The 20,314-nt window shown below is 37.7% G+C and overlaps 1 protein-coding gene across 1 annotated transcript; it reads left to right on the top strand.

Annotated features, from left to right (window-relative positions):
- The first annotated feature begins 1,427 nt into the window (after positions 1-1,427).
- LOC139743429 (sodium-dependent serotonin transporter-like) lies at positions 1,428-15,970 on the top strand. The gene is made up of 12 exons (XM_071653914.1): positions 1,428-2,061; positions 7,314-7,448; positions 8,089-8,299; positions 9,047-9,185; positions 10,507-10,641; positions 11,310-11,413; positions 12,425-12,549; positions 13,198-13,310; positions 13,618-13,749; positions 14,510-14,710; positions 15,238-15,405; positions 15,902-15,970. Exons 1-12 carry the CDS (start codon positions 1,428-1,430, stop codon positions 15,968-15,970), a joined length of 2,166 nt encoding a protein of 721 aa, XP_071510015.1.
- The last annotated feature ends 4,344 nt before the right edge of the window (positions 15,971-20,314 follow it).

Genomic DNA, 20,314 nt, shown 5'->3' with positions numbered 1-20,314 from the left:
CAACGATTGATAAGTATATTCTCTTAGCTATATGCCATCTGTTGTCGATATTATATTTTGAGAAATTAGATTATTTTCTAGTGGAGAAATTGTAATGTCACTGCAAATTATTCTTTAACGGAAACTCCGCAAATTTATGTGCAAAACGAGTATCATAGTACTCAATCTGAAGACCAAGTTATTGTCGTCGTTCAGTGTGGAAAGCCAACAGGTGTCATTGGGAGGCCGTCATCCGTAACACGCATAATGCACTATCACAGTCGATGAATATACACCCCTGCAAAAGGATTTTACTAAAGGTTGATACGCATGGCATTGTTCCAGTTTAACTAATCATGTCTAAGTTTTGAGTGGCGCAAAAGACAGTCGGGCCATTTTGACACTAGCCAATATTGTAACCCTGGCCTTAATTTCGAATGTGTTGTGGGATGGAATGCTCTGTCACTAACTAGAGAAATGCCAGTAAGGCATTTGATGAGCGTCAACATTTGCACATGAGCTGTACAGATGGCAAGCTTGCCAAAAAATGATTCAGCAATTCGAACCCCATCTATACTCCATGTCTTTTTGCATCTTGAAAACCACAGAATCTTTCTTCTCTCTTTACGATATCTCTCTCTCTCCCTTTCCCCTTTCCCTTCCTCCCTGTCTTTCATTCTGTCATACGTCATGTGGTATTCGCGTTAATTAGGCCTACCAACTTACAAGATCTGTAGTCATTTCCTCTGCCCTAATCAAACAAATGTCCTCTTTTCTTGGTAACGGAAAATATTTCGCAGCTTGTCGGTCAAGAAGTGAAAAGCTCGAACAGGCGCGTTGTGTTGCATTTCGGCTGCTCAGCTCTGCCCAGGCAAGTGAAGTATTCATGAGATTCGTTGTGTCATTCGTTCGGCCACAATCTCATCATTAATTTGTGGCAAAGTGAAGTCGAACAAAAGTCAAACGGGATCTAGACACGCAGGCAATGTGACCATCGCATGTCACCCCCATCGCATGGTTGGTTAGTAAGTTGTCATTGCCTAGTAAGTACGAACGTTTTTTTTTTCCCCACTTTTTGTACCTCTAAGTCCCTTTCAAGTTCTTAACGTCGATATCAAGACTTGTTCATCGATAAGAAGATAGGAGAATATCTCTAATTGGTCATTAGTAAAATGAAGCACGGGGAAAATTACAACGGTATATAGATGAAGAAGAGAATGTACTCCCGGCTTCTGCGTATCGGGTTGCGAAATAACAATCAATGAAACCATTAGAGATCCTCTCTTTTTCCCTCTTTCCCTCTCTCTCTTTCTAACTCGATGCAGTACTACTTATTTTATTTCATTTTTTACAGGACACGCAAAAACGCCCCCGCGGAGTCATCATCAACATTCTCTTCTCGTCCATTCAGATTATCTAATTGGTGGATGAGTCTTCTCCTCGGTATCATGGATAACAAGGCTTTTCAAGTAGATCGTCATGGCAACTCCGAGAGGACAAAAAGAGGAAAGGTGTGGCCAGAGCAAGCGTACAGACCTTGGGATGTCACCGCGTCGTCGACAGCAAGACTATCATCAGCGCGTGTCGCAGACGACACTTCATTAACCAAAGGCGCGAACTTTGCCACTTCTGCAGCAGTGAGCTCGAAATCGACCTCGCCGGGCCCCCAGTCAATCAAGTTGGTGAAGATGGAGACGATGGAGACACCTCTGTGCTCGCCCAGCGAGTCGACGAGCCCTTTCCAATTCGACCACGCCAACGGTGGAAGTATGACGGGGAAAAACTGGCCGCAGACGCGCAAGGAAAAGCAAGTGTTAGTCGCCGAGATCCCGGCCTCCGATTTGGAGCCGGACGACTCGCCGAAACACGCCCGCGGGAATGGCCACTGTGTGCGTGTTGCCAACGGGAAGGCGAGCAGCGGGAATGCCGTACAGAGTCCACAAGCACGCCAGGACCAGGACAAGGACCAGGAGCGAGAGACTTGGAGCTCTAAAACCGATTTCTTGCTCTCCGTCGTTGGCTTTGCAGTGGACTTGGGCAACATTTGGAGATTTCCCTACATCTGTTACAAAAATGGCGGAGGTAAGAAAGCTTCACAGTCAGATTAATGAACATTAGTAACTTCCCTTACAGTAAAGTGAGACGTTAGTTCTTATTGGTTTTCGAGTTAAGGCTATTTTTCGGCAATGAAAATAATTTTACTTCGCATTAAATCGATAAACCAAAAGCAACATTGCACTGAAAATTTCAAGGGTATGCGTTTCATGGGTTTGGGTGATGTTAAATATACGTGAAGAATGTCACAAACTGTTGATTTTTACGGTGAAAATCAAAAGGACATTCCGCATGTGACGTCACGTGTGTGTTCTTTTTGGACATAAAGAATTCACCAATTTGCCTCTTTGCAACAAAAGAGAATATACACAGTTCGATAACTCGCAATTTTCGAAAATAAAAAAGAGGTTAAGAAGAAGAAAAATAACCGATTTTGAAAAATTTTGTGTGCCTAAAATAAAAGAATAGGCATGTAACACGAGAGACAACATTATTATTGTACGGAACAAAACGATGGCTACCTTCTGATTTTGATTTTCTTAGAATTCTTTGATGCTATAGTGGATGATTGACGGTCGAGATGTCAATACGTTCTCACCAATCGTCCCATGTATTTGTTTGCTTTTGTCTGTCGGGTTTTTTTTTCAAGGGATTTCATCTCCTGGAGTAATCAGTTCTTTGTATGAAAGGACAGATGATAGAAACATTTATTCAAGCAACTGGAATTGAAACAGATACTGAAATTTATCGATATCTGATTTAAAATTGTCACTGTGTCAGTTGTTTTCCTCCGCAATTCACAATTCAAGTTTATGTATCAAGAAATCAGTATAAATGTAAAGTTTAATACCACTCGAATTTTTGACGTCTATTACATTATTGTCTGCCGGTTGAAATCTTTTCATAGGCAGCTTTTATGATTGATCATAAATGTATTAGTTCAAGCTATCAAGGAGTTTGTTTTCGGATTTTGGCAACACAGAATAACAGTTTCGAAAGAGAAAAGTCATTTGTACAGTAGGTATTAGTGTGGAGAATACACTTTCATATCAAACAAGTTTTTTTTTTTTTTTGGTTTTTGTTTTTGTTTTCGTTTTTTGTTTTTTGTTTTTTGCTAGAAGTTACATTTTCCATGTGCGTGATTAAAATACCTCCTACGGCACTGAGACCTGCTTTCCAGAAACAACCACCTGATTAATGTGAATGTTGCATAATATACCGCGGTCAACAAGAAACAGGTTCACGAGTTTGGTTGAAGATTAGCTGGGGTGACTTTGAATCTCTTTCCACTGTAGTAACCTTCGCGCGTGCCAAACGCAATGATGAATAGGAGCATTTTGAGAAACACATTCTTCATCGATTTGACATAAGTGCCACAATAAGCAACAGTGCCAATCATATCATTGGCTTTCTCCCTTTTAGCGAGAAGAATGATAGAAGTGCAGTAGTTAGTCATGTAATTCTTCTTGCTCTACATGACAAAGTAAAACAAAGCTAATTGGCGAAGTAATTCGAAAAGTTGCTGCTTCCTTCATGAAGCATGTAGCAGTGAAATAAAGTATTTCGAAATTCCACTTTGCGCATTTGATAGCGAAACCGTAATAAAAAGTCAGAAAATTTTGCCGTAACAGGCATGTAGGTTATCAAATTCACTGAGATAATCATATATGATACAATGATTATTCACGTAATCCGTACAATAGTGCTTGCCAACGCAGCTGACAGCAATAAGATGTGCATTAAAGCTATAGTATTTGGCAATAATGACACTCTTTGAATACATTAAATGGCAAAGCAATAAATGGATGGTCCCCGTGCACTGGTCACCTACTGGTTTACGAAAGTGTATTCTTTGCTTAAACATGAATTCTATAAACTGTTACATCGGGCAAGCCTATACATAATGTCGCTTTTGAAATGAGTGAAGTGCCTAACGAACTGAGTAAAAGAAAGGTAAATTTTCCGAAATGTGCACGTGTGTTAATCAAGAAATTGCCTATTCTATAAGATTATGACAATATGGAGAAAGCGCAAACTTATTATACAGGTTTTCCTTTTTAATATGATCCATGCAGAACATGCTATAATCATATTAATGTGTCTGACCCGTTTTAAGTTGCACAGTCACGCGTGCTGTTACTCTGTTTCGGATTTCCCCGCTCTTTATCTCGATGTATTATGAGAACTTCAAAATTGTTATCGTCACTTCTCAAAGAATCACAAATACATGCCAATTGCATGGTATCACATGGTGTCATATGGTATGCCAGTTGTGTGAAGATCATTCGATTATAAATCTATTTAACAAGATTGTCTAAAAGACATGTTAATGGGAGTGCATCCATCAGCATACGGGGTCTGCATATGGGCCTATTCAAATCTTGCAGGATACAGATATCTTCTTTGGAGGACAGAAAAATCCCGTTTCCGGTGTTTTTTTTTTTTTCGAAACTGTGTGATTAGATTGCGAGAAATTCAAAATGAATTTAATTCTAAAAGAATAGGCCGTCGCAAAATGTTGAAAGTTATTGTCTTAATATTGGTGTTTATATGTATACAATCATCATTGAAACTTGGAACGATGTTTTCTGTTTCAAACTTTCCGAACTCACCACATGGATAATAGCAGGGTGGAATGCTCTTTGTATTATCTTTAACCTGTTGAATGGGCTGCTCCTATCATCTCGTAGTTTTTTAATGTTTTATTTTTATTGGCTTTTACCCAATGTACCGACAGAAATCGGCAATGTCGTGTACTATTATACTCGCAGAGATATAGGCCTACTGACTCGGGAGATTTACATATTATAGTGTGGAGGCATTGAAATAAAGAGAGTGTTCGTGTTGAAATAGATCTGACAATGACCAGGCAAACCCTAGATTGCTTGAACATGCAAGGGTCCACAGCTCGGATTACAGTGATATTTTATTAGCAGGAGGATTAAATTTTTATTTTTCAGCCTTCTATCGTATAAATATGCCCACTTTGCAGCACACCTTTCGCAAGAGGTTGTCCATACACAAACTTAAGGGGTATTTTATAAATTTGACAAAAAGTGCGCAAATCAGAATAGGACATTCTATTTATCTTGTTTGTCATGCAAGGAAAACACGTTAAGCAAAATGGTGACTGAAAACAAATAAATTAAGTTTTCAATAAATCAGCATTTCTTCATCAGCCATCATGCACCGATTAAAGTCAATCTTGCAATTAGCGTCCCTTTCAATTATGTATCTTCATCGTCACTGTAATGATGTTGATAGTTGGTGTTATATATAGTACATGATGCTGTAGCTAACTGAGCTTTCATCTGGCTTACGCTCAATGTCGAAATTGCGTGTAGTTTCCACGAAGGGGTATTCATTGATTATCCCTTGTGGGATACGAGTAGGCCTACTGTCCGTGGTAATGACACGATAAGTTACGCTATCATGCGTTACGGAGCGACGGAGATTCTGTATGAGTCCTGAATAATGATAACATATAGTAAGAAAATCCCGGGGGATTAATAACTGTCTTCTTTTTGCAAACACTTTGGTAATGATACTGGGAAAGCCGGATTAAACACCGACACAAGCACGATCGATTCGACCCAACAGTAATGACTTCTGTTCTTCTGTTCTATGTGAACGCATAATTCAGCTGTATGCCAGTTAGACATGAGCCTTGCAATCAACACAATCGTGCCATTAAGCCATCCGATCATTCAATTGATCCATTAATGCTGGTATGTGGGTGTCCCTTCCATGAGGTTTTCATAAAAAACACGCATTTTCAAATGATTGCCTCTTATTTGGTGCATAAAATGTACAATACCAAGTTTATTCAATGCATAACGCCATAAATTATGCGTACTTTCTAAATAATCATTAATCTTATTCCTTGGCTTTTCATAGGAGGGAAAAGCTCTCAGGAAAAAAAAAAGATAAAGAAGAAACGTGAATTATATAATTCAGAATTAATCTTAGTGATAAGTATCAGAATGGACTGTGAGGCCCACTTTTGTTTGTTGATTCCACAGTATAAGGAATATTTAAAATTAAAACTGTCAAACTGATATTGTATCCCCTCCAGCATTATGCGATTGTATTCGTTCATTAGTTTTCAAAGGATGACCATTTTGCTCAGCTTGATTGAAAAAAAAAAAGGTGGATTTATTTAGGTAAGAGCGTCATGAATACTTGTTTACATGACACACACAAACTTTAAAAATCGCATAATCTGTAGACCAAACTTGAAATATCCTCAAGCAAATGCACAGTTGAAATTAAGTACCTCTTTGTTATTTGTGTTAATGAATGTATGGTTTTCTAGGAACTCACGAAAACACATTTTACATATCATATAGAGGGAGTCAAAAAGCAGAGAACAGGTATAGGTCTAATAGCAAGAAGCTGATACCAATACTTACGTTATCATGATGTTCACAACACCATGGATTTTGCCTGTTGCACTTCGTAATTTTTTTTTTGTCAAATCTAATTCAGTGGTTTGTCTATTTCCATCAAAAAAAAATACATGATACAAAGCTGTACATTTGTCAGTGTGACTTGCATCCAGCTGGGAAGGACAGTTCATTTAGCACAATAAAATTATAAAACTGATTATGCACGAATTGAATTGTAACACACACAAAAAGAGGACACAATGCCCACTTTGTCATTGTAACAAAAAAGAAGAAGTAATCATAACGATGGAAAAGAGTTTTCTGTCCTGAAAAGAAAACAACAGCAATACCAATAAGATGTATTTATGTTAATGAAGAAGGTTCGTGATTCCAAATTTTTGACAATCCGACATTGAAATACGATTCGTCATTCCGAATGTTTGTTCAATCGGAAAATGAAATAATGTTCACTATTCCGAAGGTTCGTTAATTGAAAAATGAAATAAGTGTTATGATTCCGAAGGTAAGTTATTTCGCACCTTTTCCTCAGTATAGGACCTATATACGAACCTTATTTCAAAAATATAAAAGCACCTTCGGAATACCGTCACACATGTTCAGAGACATGGTGCATGTTCCATTGGAGATGGGATACTATTGGATGAAAACTCATGTTTTGATACATGTTAGAATAATTTGTATCGATTTAAATAGGGTTCGAAATTTCGAACCCTATTCAAATTTGGAATTATCAAAAATCTTGGTATAAGGAATTTGCGTCTTTTGGCATGACGAATCTGGGTTTATATTCGGATCAACGAATCTTCGGAATAACGAATATCACCCTATTTGCCTGCTCATCGTATACTTCTTGTGGGGCATTGTTGGCAGGTGCATTTCTGATACCCTACACCTTGATGGCAGTCTTCGGCGGGATTCCGCTTCTCTACATGGAGATGGCCCTCGGCCAATACCAGAGGACTGGCTGCATCACCGTTTGGAGGAGAATCTGTCCGATCATGGAAGGTAAAAAAATCAATGCCGATTATGACGAGTTGTATGACAAACCCACTGGGGGGGGGGGGGGGGCAAAGCGATGGTCTAACGAAACCTAGTTCTAACAAGGCCAATGCCAATCTTATAAAAGTAATACGAAATGAAAATCGACTGATATACGTCTTGGTATGTATTAAGGTCTATAATACCGGCTTATCATTTTATTGTTCTCATTCAAAAACGTATATAGTTCAATCCCTTTTGACCAAAGTGTCATTTCAAATAGAAGAAGATATTTATGTGGTCAGTTATTAACAATAAGCATAATTTTGCATAATTGCATGTTTACCATTCTCACTACCTATGCTGCCACAAGTTGACTAGGACGAGAATGTATAAATCCTCAAACTATTATACTTTCAGGTGTTTTCTTCGGAATTCAACTTGTCAGCATGATGTGAAATAACACCCAGATCATAATCATGTCCTGAAGTTTTGTGTTAATAACTTTTATTTGTATATTTATTTATTTATTTATCTATCTATTTATTTATCTATTTATTTATTTATTTATTTATTTATTTATTCATTCATTCATTCATTCATTCATTCATTCATTCATTCATTCATTTATTCATTCATTTATTTTCTTGGTATGTGATACTGGAAGGACTGGGTTATGCAATCTGTATCATGAATTTCTTCGTGGGTCTTTACTACTCGACCATCATTGCTTGGGCGGTGTACTATCTCATCGCCTCGTTCGCCCGTACCCTGCCATGGACCACGTGTGGTAACCCGTGGAACACGGATTCCTGCGCCGACCCGTTCGGCGGAAATTACACCAACAAGAGCGTCACACCAGCCACTGAATTCTTCGAGTAAGTGACTTGCGCATTATGAAATGCATTCGTATGAGCATAAGTATGTTTGTTTAACCTCCTAAGTGCCACATTTTTCCTGTCCACAGACATGTATGCGAAATTTGCGCAGATTTAACTCATCAGCACAGAAATGGTTAAACAACAACGCAAATCCCATGAGGCATAAATACTCAATGTACCAGGAAAGGGGCAGATTTGGCAGAGATGGTTTAAATCAAGTGTTCAGTGAGACGCAATTATCCTGGAAAGGGAAACTGATAATGAAACTTAATCAAATTTTATTAAATCGCATAGAAGAACAATCAAAGTCAAATTTAATCAAATCAATTCGACCAGATTCGAGCCAAACTAAATCAGATCAAGTGGAATTCGATCGGCCGAAAATAAAGACTATTCATATCAGATCGAAACAAATCGAATCAAATCGAGTCGACAAAACTGAATCAAATTTTATCAAATCGCATAGAAAAACAACCAAAGTCAAATATAATCAAATCAATTCGACCAGATTCGAGCCAAACTAAATCAGATCAAATGGAATTCGATGGGCCAAAAATAAAAACTATTCATATCAAATCGAATCAAATTGAGTCGACCCAAATTATTTGTGATTACATTAACTCATATTTGACAAACTGCAATGAAGCGGAATGTAATGCCAATGCAATATCTGTCTGGTCTCGTCAATGCATTATGGTGCCATGCTCTCCTATAGTCCCAGTTTTCGGTTGTCTCTCTGCCTAGGCGTCGGGTTCTGGGTTTCCACCAGTCGACCGGGATCGATGACGTCGGTGGAGTCAAGTGGGACTTGGCTCTCTGTCTCCTGCTCCTCTTCATCGTCGTCTTCTTCAGCATTCTGAAGGGGATCAAAGCCTCCGGAAAGGTATCTTGCCCTCATCATCACCATCGTAGAATAATAATTACGAAAGCAAAATAGTGGCTGTGTCGTGAATTTGCTTTGTTAGTTTCTTTTCTCTGAGGGTAGCAATGATATTATTGTCAAGTCTTTACGTTCACAATTCTTCTACGCCAGGTGGGAGAGAGGATTCAAATCCCTGGTCAAATCATTGTCAAATAAATCAGAAATCTTGAGGAGAAAGATAATTCAATGATACCCTTATCCCCCATATACAGCCTACACTAACACTCCCACCCCCCTGCGCGCGCACACACACACACATAATTTCTCAGATAATTATTTGGAAAATTGGTAATACGATTTATAATTTGTTAATGAAATTAATTTACACATCGATTGTCCTTCTTTGAATCATGTACTTGTAATCTGCTTACTGATATTCCATGTGATATTACTGAAAATAATTTTGATTTATGTACGAAATTGTGTTGGAAGAAAAATAAATCAAACAAACAAACAAACAAACAAACACACGCACGCACACACACGCACACACACTCAAACACATGCACACTCAAACACACATATAAACATATATACATAATCATCATTTCTAAGGGATATTCGTTTCAGTTTAAGTCTAGCTGATTATGTTTGTGCTGTAGCATGGGATATAGGAAAATGTGGCTACAAACTTTGAGGACTTAAAGGACAAGTTCACCTTCATAAACATAAGGATTGAGAGAATGTAGCAATATTAGTAGAACACATTGAAAGTTTGAGGAAAATCAGACAATCCGTTCAAAAGTTATGAATTTTTGAAGTTTTTGTGCAGTACCCGCTGGATGAGAAGACTACTGCAGTGTATGAATAACTTAGATGTCACATGCGTACAACAATATAAGGAAAATATAAAGAGAATTTCACAAAATTCCATCTTTTGAAAAAAGTACACATTCCCCTGACTCGTTACCGATAAATGTTATGGGTAATATTATTCCCCCTGCCTTTAGAAAGAGGCAAGTCAAGTGCTCTTTTATTATGCGAAAAAAGTGAAAATATGTTGAATTTTCTTTTATATTTTCTTTATACTAATGTACGCATATGACTCACAAGCTGTAGTAGTCTCCTCATCCAGCGGTTCCAACACAAAAATTTAAAAAATTCATAACTTTTGCATCGATTGTCCAATTTTCCTCAAACTTTCACTGATGTGTTCTACTAATATTGTTGCATTTTCTCAATCCTTATGTTTATGAAGGTGAACTTGTCCTTTAATCCTTCAAGAGATAAAGGTTTTATACTTTACCTTGTTTGCGCATTATGTGTTGTCTAATTCATACAGGTTGTCTGGGTTACAGCCACTCTGCCTTACATCTGTCTTCTCGTCCTCCTGATACGCGGTGCGTCGCTAGAGGGCTCATTTCGCGGTATCGTCTTCTATCTCACTCCGCGGTGGCATCTGTTGCGTAATGCGAACGTGAGTGTTCAAATTACACTTCCACGCATGCGTAAAAGATATCATATCATGCCGCTGAATGTTTCTGATGAATATCTATCATTTTACCTGGCCTGAATTTATTTTCCGCTTTGTTAAAAATCGTCAGCATCTAATTTGCCGATTTTGCAAGGCTTAGAACTTTTCTTCTTTAAATTTATTTTGCCTCTATTGCACTCAAAAGACAAGGTCTCAAACAAAAACAGTCAAATCAATGTCCAATCTTCTGTAGTGGAATGTAAGCAATACCGATAAAAGACGCATCATCTTTTTTTAAGAGCATTAACATCAGAGTCATCAGAACATTTTATCATTTCGGAGGAACTCGATGTAAACAGGTCCTTGAGACAACAAGATTTAATCACTGCATACAGTGAACTCCCGTTATAACGAAGTCCTCGGGACAGGCAGTTTTCTTTTGTTTTATCGAAATTTCGTTATAACCGAACAAATTCAATAAATAATAAAGAACAAAGAGCGGACAATTTTGAGGCCTGAATTTTTACTTCGTTGTAACCGAAATTTCCTTATAACTATGTTCGTTATAACCGGAGTGCACTGTATAGATATTTTGTCTTGAGAGAAACTCCCCTTTTATTTATCGAGTCTCAGTGGAGTACTTCCTTTTTATACTTTGCTCTGGACTATAGGTTTGGGGAGACGCAGCAGCGCAAGTCTTTTTCTCCCTCGGTCCTGGTTTCGGCGTCATTCTTGCCTTCTCCAGCTACAACAAACTTCAAAATAACTGCTTCAAGTAAGCCTTAACATTTAACATTTACCCGGAAGTAAAAAAAAAAAAACAAAAAAAAAAAAACAACACACACACACACACACAAAATACATTTATTGAGATCTGCGGGCATGTAGTCTAGGCCTTTGTGTGTACACCTATAGCGAGTTCAGATAAACCTAGAACATTATTTATCCATTCTACGATGGTGTCTGATGTAGATTGTACGGTGCACGTTACGAGTTCGACACCCACGAATCGTACAGCCCACGAGTCATACAGTCCATTAGTTCGACACTAAGCAATTAAAGCCAACTATTCCGACACTAGGCAAACAAGGCACACGAGATCGACACGAAGCAAACTAGGCCCAACTAGAGACCGACATATCAACCCCCGTGATGTAATGTCGAAGTCGTTCGTCGTTTTTACCTTCTGTCGAGCTAGTGGGCCTTGTTTGCTTGGTGTCGAACTCGTGGGCATTGCTGACCTACGTAGTGTCAGACTCATGTACTTTAGTTGCCTATAAAAAGTGTCAAAATCATGGGCTGTATGAATGGTGGGCTGTATGACTCATGAACCTTTTTTTCGATGTCGAACTCGTGGGCCGTATGACTCGTGGGTGTCGGTCTCGTGTGATGGTCCAGGTTGTACAGGCAGAAAGCCTATCGCTATACTCTTTTTTATTTCTCGACACGGTTAATCGAGTTTTACAAAAGGAAAATACAACAGATACAAGAGAGCCACGTCAACAAAACATTTATGTCGCCTTATTCAAACAGCCTTAGCTTTCCTAGCAGATGAAATATCGATTGACGAAATAGCAGCCAAGCATGTGATCATGTACATTTTTGTAACTCTTGGTTTATTTCACTATCCAGCGCTTCACTGTTAAAACATTATTGTCTTTTTCCTATGTTGACTTTGTGAGTAGGTCTATAATAAATGCGCCATAATCTACTTTATCTGATAGGATGTTTCATTTTCATCATTTCAGTCTTCGTTAATCACCACTCCATGCTGCTTTCATTTCAGGGACGCGATCGTCGTCAGCGGAATCAACTGCTTGACGAGCTTCTTCGCTGGCTTCGCCATCTTTTCCGTCCTCGGCTTCATGGCCGAACAGCAAGGCAAACCCGTCGAGGAGGTCACCCCCGATGGTAGGGATTCTTGAAGACAGTGGGACTACCTGTAATTAATCAACAACAATGTGGGAAAAATGTATCACACCTTCCTGTTGTGTTAAGCATTTTCCTTTCTTTATTGTCCTGTGCTTTTAATACATGTAGGCCTATGTGTAAAGTATTCGTATTTCATTTGCTGATGTATTTCCTGATCAAATGAATAATATTAACGATTATTATGAAAAAAAATAATTAAAAAGATATTGATAATGTATATTCAACTTTAAGTTAAAGACAACCAAATTCAGTCTTTACGAAAGGTATTTTGCTGAATGTGCCTCGTTCCGTTCAAAGTTTTGATGATATCTGACTGCGATAAACATGAAATTTTCAGTGAAGTCTGGTTCGTCATTTTTTTCCTGCTAATTAGGTAGGTCATTGGAAGAATAATTTATTTAGGATTAGCATTATTCCCAACACCCCCTCAAAAAAAGAAGAAGATAATTGTCATTCTTGTTACTCTTATGTGTGTTATGTATCAGCGATACCATCATAAGCATTCCTCTCTACTGTATTTTTGTACCATATTTCTGTCCAGCAATTATCATTAACCATATTGATGATAATAGGTTCTTGACAGAAGAAAAAAGTAAGAATCTTTTACGGATCTTTCCCTTCATGCAGGACCCGGGCTCATTTTCATTGCTATCCCCGAAGCCATTTCCCAGTTGCCTGGTTCGACGTGGTGGGCCATAATCTTTTTCGTCATGATTATTTCCCTAGGTTTAGATAGCACGGTAAGAAACGACACCAGTCTCCTTCGGTGGTTCAGCGTACTAATCTATACTTAATGCAGTGCTGATTACCGTTGATGAATACCCTTGCATTTGAGAACGCCTTCTGAACATGTAATGTATCTCAAACCTTTTCTGTGTTTATGGTCGTTATCAAAATATTGCTGAAGTGATGGTGCTTTTAGAAGAAGGAAATATCTCACAATGTTTTGTTGTTGTTGATGATACTTTAATGAATAACAAGAATGTGCAGTGATGATTATTGTTCGGGTTGCCATGGTGACGATTTCGATCTGCTTCAATTCTGCAGTTCGGCGGATTGGAATCGATATTGACAGCGTGGTGTGATCGAAACCCGAAGGTGATCGGCAAGCATCGGGAAATATTCGTGGCCCTTGTCGTCAGTTCGATATTTCTAGCAGCGCTCTCAACGGTGACTTACGTGAGTGAGCCGTTGCGTGTATATCTCTAAAGAAATCCGACAGTTGTAATGCTTGGGATTATTTATAAGGTTACGCTGTTGTGTGTCTAAAGATATCAGCGGAAAACATGCCAAGGCACTACAATCGCAAAACGTGATATTCTGCAGACCGAGAAATATGTCATTGATGTACGCCTTTGTTTCTATGGAAACAAGCTCAGCTCGTAGCAAAAAGGAGCCAAAGGCCGAACATTACTATCGCAAACAACTTGACATTGGTCCTCGTTGACTATAATGATCAGCAGACGGTCACAAGTTGATGTACAAGCAAGTGAAGTTTCTTTGCCGCATATGCGATATACGTTGAACATCAGGGTTTGTACAAAGCTTTTCCACACCATTTTGATGGGCAGAGATAAATCAGATAGCAATAACATGTAGATTCACGCCATTAGTATCTCACTATTATTCGAGTTTTATCTTAAAAAAAGAACAACCCTTGTGTAATGACCGTGTTCTTAATTGCTGTTGTCTTCTTGCACACTGAAACGTAGCTCTTCATGTACGCTATTGCATTGATCATGCCATTTTAATATTACACTTTCTCTGCACTTTTTTTCTTGCACACCAGACAATGATCTATCAATGAATTTTCAGTTTTGGCAGACCCAGGCATTGCCAGGCCTGTTGTGTTAATTCTTTTGTTGATGAGTGTTCGTGTCTACCAGTGCTGCCATTTTATATACACATCGGTCTATTTCTGATTTCTTTTACCGGGCAGGGTGGGCAGTATGTCATTGAGCTCGTCGACCATTTCGGCGGCGGTGGTACGCTGCTCTTCGTCGTAATTCTGGAGTCGGTTTCCGTAACGTGGTTCTACGGCCTGGGCAATTTCACCAACGACGTCCGCACCATTCTTGGCTACACGCCGAGCCTCTACTGGCAGCTTTGCTGGCGCTTCCTCAGTCCAGCCATGCTCCTGGTGAGTTTCGAAGTCAGTGCCCCGTATTTATGACGATGATGATAACAACATTGACAACAACAACAGCAACAATGATACTGATGATAGAAGAAGTAGTAGTAGCAGTAATCCGTAGTTATAGTAGTAGTAGTAGTAGTAATAATAATAATAATAACGATAATAATAATGATAATAATATTATAATAATAATAATTATTATTATTATTATCATCATCATCATCATTATTGTCATCATTATCATTGTTATCACTTTTATCATTATCATTATTATTCTAGTGATAATGATTATGATGATAATAATAATAACTATAGGAAGAAAACTTAAATCAGGAAATCATGATCTGCATAGTAGGAACACTAAACTGTCATTTAATTAATTGGCACGGCACTATAATTATCCCGTTAAACTTTCTAGCTGTTTCACTTTATTACGTAACACGAGTGTGTGTTTTGGGTGGCATGCGTCTGGACACGTGACTGTATCGTCCAATAAGAAATCATGAATCATCCCTTTCCTCCCACGGCAGTTCATCGTCGTGTTCGGAATCGTGAACAGCGGCCCGCTCACGTTCGCTGGAAAGCCGTACCCGCCTTGGGCCAACGGGCTGGGTTGGTGTCTGACATCAACCGCCATGATATGCGTGCCGGCTTTCGCTCTTTACAAATTTTGCATCACTCCAGGGACTCTTAGACAGGTTAGAGCTTACAAAAAAAAAAATATTGTATTTAACCTGTCAACTGCACTGAACCCAATTTCTTTGGTTTGATGAAATAGATTTTTTAATACACTTTTTTTTTTAGTAATGTTAATATTTGCTGTACTGTAGGTGTTTCGTAAGTTGGTTGAAAAAGTTTTCATCTGACAATAATTATTGAAAGAATTTCATTTGATTTTATTTCATTTATTTTGCATGTCCAAAAAACAAACAAACAAACAAACACAGTCATGAGCACAACGTAAGTGTATATACAAAGTATTTCAATCATTGAATTTACCCGATCAGCTCGTGAATTGTTATAATGTATGATAAAGTAACATTTAGCAGCTATGTGAACAGAATAGAATAAAACTTTTAAAGTTGGCAAAGGAAGAAAAAAAAGAGAAATATCTAATATCAACTTGAATAGGAGGTGTATAGAAATCTGCTGATTATGATGTTTACATCGGTATGTCTTGTCTGTCTTTCACAGCGTTTGGTGAAGATTACGCGGCCGGAAGAGCACCCTGATCACAAAGTCTCCTGCGCCAGCGACGTTTGACGTGCGTCAAGTCTTGGAGACGACGACTTTGGATTGAACTCCAGAGTTTGAAGAAAAACACACAAAACAAAACAAAAATATAGAAATTTGAAACATAAAAAAACTGTGTGAGGTCAATGCATGTCAAGTCGAAATATACACTGGTGACATTCCCTAATCGGATATCAACAGTTGGACTCAATATATTTCATTTCATTCATTTGTGTAAGTTGTCGGCAGTTTGCCTTGCATAGAATGACAGACTGGTAATTTGGATTAACTCTCTCTCTCTCTCTGTTCCATTGGTGACTTCTCCGTATTCAGTACCAATGACAAATGTGAGATGGTGTCGAAAGGGTTAAGTGCAATGAGAACTTTGCTTTGCTATGTGAGGAGCGAATTAAGGCTGGATGAAATCGAGTGAATGAATTAACAAGCAATTGAGTTTTTATATAATTATGGAGGGGACTATTCGTGGGAAGTATTTCTTACAACGAATCCATTCAGTGGAACAATACATCACAATCAATGAAAACATGACTCAGAGACGCAATGAAAATGATAAGTGATTTGTATTCACCATCAGGGAGTCGTATTTATTCATTAAAAATGTATCAATTTATCTTTAAACAAACTATTTTCTTTTGCATGTGTGTTTTGATTGAAATTATTTTCCTGCGAATATTCAATATTTGACATAAATTGCTGAATCTCAATTGCATCATCAAACGATACGTATATGGCGGAGCAGGGAATTTAATTTGGTGAACTAGATTTCTTTTTCGTTGCACAACTGTCAGTCACACTGATTTCCTCACGGGGAAACAAGCAAAACAAAAACAAAAAACATTACCGTAGATAATAATGACTGAGAAATGAAGCAAGATGCAAAGCGTTTTTTAAGCATTTCTGTCGATCCCAAGCGTATAGAGGCATCCTTGATAAGTGATAAAGTATATAGCGGTGAATCATTGTCGTTTAGTCGTCATTTATCAAGTTTTAATCATTGTGTCGTGTTTTTTTTACCAGTCGTGACAAGTGGATTTATATTTAGTCGAAGTTGTGTATTTTGTTTTACTTTAAATTTACTCAGTGGTGCTGAATCTTTAAGTGTGCGAGTACTATTATGCATTTGCTTCTAAGCGTTTAAAAAGTTCAGAGTATTTGTATTGTTATTTTGAGAACCTATATTCTATTGTCTTTTGTTTTGGAGAGTTTTAGGACATTTGATTCTTTTTTATTCTTTTTTTTTGTTTAGCCAATGGAATTGTGATATTTATAGATTGACGTGTATAAGAATGAGGCCAAAAGTTTGTCAAAATGATGTTGTTGTCGTGTTTGTTTGGCTGTTTATTTATTTTGAGGGATGGGAGGGGGTCTTTGATATCTTCATAATACAGTACTAATTGTTATACCATCTCAAGAAAGAGTGTAGGAAGTTTCGATAGTGCAAGTACGTGGCAGAATCGTCTGGCTCGAGCCAGAAGACTATGTTGACCACACTTCAAAAACGTCGATGTTAGATTTAACACCATGGGTGTTAAATCTAACACCGATCAAGTGTCAATAGAGGACCACACCGAAATGTGTAGAAAGTATGTTGTGATAGTGTTAAAAAGTGTTCACCTGGGACTTCGTGGTGTTATTTGACACTGTAGCTGGTGGTATTTATTACACTGAGCTGGTGTTAATTCAACAATGACACCGCATGGTGTTGATTTGATATTGCTGGTGTTAATGTCAATGGTATAACACCTGACCAGTGTCAATAGGAGACCCCACCAACTGGTGTTACTGTGGTGTAAATGTATTCACACATTTACAAAAAAATGAAGTACTTTATCAGAAAGTTCTTGGTCGTCTTGTTGAAGTTCAAACTCAACAAGAAGAAGAGTAACTAAGTAACTATTCTCAAAACAGTTTCATACTTTGAAGTGACACCCGGAGGTGCTAACCTCACACCACAAATGAGCATCGGAAATTTAACACCAGCTCGGTGTTTCATATTTAACACCGGAATTTTTGCATTACATTCAGATTCAATATGTAAGATATTGATATGATAGCTAGAGATTATCAAAACAAAAGGGATGGAGATGTGCTAGGACAGATTTTTATTACTGAGTAGTTGTATCCCTCTGACAGTTTTTCCCAAACATAATTGTTCAAAATATAGATCAGCCAGTTGCGATCTTACAATTACATTTGTACAGAGGAAGATAGCTGCATGTAGAATAGCATATACTGGTTTTGAGGCTTTATGGCAGGCATGATTGTGAGCAATGTGACGCGAATTGTGATTTAAAATATGAAATGTTAATATCAAAATGTATTAATATGATGCTTGAGAAATGATGCACATGAAAGTCAGCTAGAATCTTCTTTCTAGGAATACTTTAAAATTCATGAATGCTACGAGAGTGTGTAAAGTATCCTCGGTGTAAGTTGTATTTGCATAAATTTTGTATCAGTTTACCTATCTATAAAGGATGTATGAATGTACAGTTGGCATTAATTTGTCTGTTATGTTTTTCCACTTGTGATATAATGCTGCAGATATAACCTGATCCTCCACGTTATCAACAAACTAGAATCACCAATTGATTGTCTGTTACTGACGGGTGTATTCTTCGGATAAACAAATCTGCATATTTATGTTTCTTTCTTATATTTGTGTATTCCTCATCGGAATTTACTTGTAGTGCTGCGTTTATGACGTATTTCACTTTTGCATATAAGAACACCTAATGGCTACCTACATAGTATATGACAGTGTATAGCAATTCCGAGTCAAATTGTACGGCTGTTAGATGTATTTAATTTTTCAGATATTTGTAATTATGTTTGTAGTGTAAGTATATATCTGCCATCTTACCCGCACTTGGATGTACTGAAATGTTATTTGATACAGAAATAATTTATGGAAGGCAAGATTGGCAGTTCCGAGAAAAATTTAACAACCTAACATGAATGCAGAAATTTAAACGCACGATTCAAATTCATGACTTGATGTCCTAAAAAATGTCGTGGTATTTTAATGTTTGCTTGTTTTTTTTTCTTAATGTTTTTAGGCGATTGTTGCAATGTAAATGGTAGAATTACTTATGTAATTCACTACATGGCTTGCATAGAAAAAAAAAAATTCTCTTTCTGAACATTTTCCTGAATTTTGTTTGGCCTCCATCCGATCCCCTGCTGGCTGCACTTGGATAAACGTCTGTTTGAATACAATGTTCAAATATAAGAAATTGAGAATTCGGCAGGTCTCATAAGATGGAGTTTTGAAAATCTGTTTGTTTGTTTGTTTTTAACCTTTGTGTTTATGCTGCGTTCCTCTTACCAGGCATAGGCATAACATAGTTACCTAACTGCAATATTTCATGGAGGTGACATTGACGTGCTCCATATACCTGAAAGCTATGAAGAAGCGATTTTAATAGATTTCGATGCGATCTGTAAAGATTGTCAATCTGCTTTGTTAATATTCAACATCAAAGTTCATGTTTCTGTAACTCAGACAAAAATTCCACATTAGCGGTCCAACAAAGATGATATGTAAGCCTTGCTTATTTTCTGAAGTCCCCACGAAGAACCGAGCATCTATAGTAATTATATGAGATCATTTTTATACGTCCTAAAATTGGCAAGAGCATAGTTATTGTGTGTCTTGGATATATCAATTTTCATCATGAAAATCATCCTTGAATCAAAGTAAGGAATTAAAGTTTAAAAAGCGAACTTTTCCTCACACTATTCTATTTGTTGATTTTGGAAATGAATAAGAATTAATGAAATAATCAGTGAAAGTTTGAGGAAAATCGGATGATCAGTCCCAAAATGCTTTGTAACGAGGGAATTTTAAAGTAGTCCATGAGCCTTTCTTTCTATATAAGAAAGTGCACAAAAAGAATATTTGATGTCACAGTAGTAGAACTATTAATACACAAAATATAAAATGGACTGAAAAAAAAGTATGTAGGCCTACATGGATGTATATATATTGTTACGAATTTGCCCATGTAATCACTTAACAATGTGGTCTTCATGTTTTATGATCATGTGTATGCGATCACACGTGCACGATCGCGAATGTTTATAAACACTACCAGTTATGTAATCTCCTTTTGAGTCATTCGTTTTGAACCGCAGCCTTACACACTTCGCCCAGGTTGAGTTTAATGTTATGAATATATTAAGCTGGGCGTGCCTGACGGAGTTTTCCATGTATGTAATAATGTTCATGTTAAAAATACATTGGTCGTGTCAGTCGACAATCAGACTCCGGTTAGAGAGGACCGTTATAACTTTCTCAACGTCCCGTCCATGGTTTTGGGAGAAACTGCTCTCCCTGAGACAAGTATCCTG

This window comes from Diadema antillarum, unplaced genomic scaffold, assembly GCF_040938485.1.
Source record: "Diadema antillarum isolate AM-2024a unplaced genomic scaffold, OU_Dant_1.0 seq00001079_RagTag, whole genome shotgun sequence".
Taxonomy (NCBI): domain Eukaryota; kingdom Metazoa; phylum Echinodermata; class Echinoidea; order Diadematoida; family Diadematidae; genus Diadema; species Diadema antillarum.
This window is presented reverse-complemented; position numbering and strand designations above follow the sequence as displayed.

What these genes read in the sequence shown, in the direction of transcription:
- LOC139743429 (XM_071653914.1), top strand. Translation starts at nt 1,428, where the DNA reads ATGGATAACAAGGCTTTTCAAGTAGATCGTCATGGCAACTCCGAGAGG. An exon ending in CGAGGAGGTCACCCCCGATG is followed by an intron (nt 12,550 to 13,197) that starts GTAGGGATTCTT and finishes CCCTTCATGCAG; the next exon opens with GACCCGGGCTCATTTTCATT. An exon ending in TCAGTCCAGCCATGCTCCTG is followed by an intron (nt 14,711 to 15,237) that starts GTGAGTTTCGAA and finishes CTCCCACGGCAG; the next exon opens with TTCATCGTCGTGTTCGGAAT.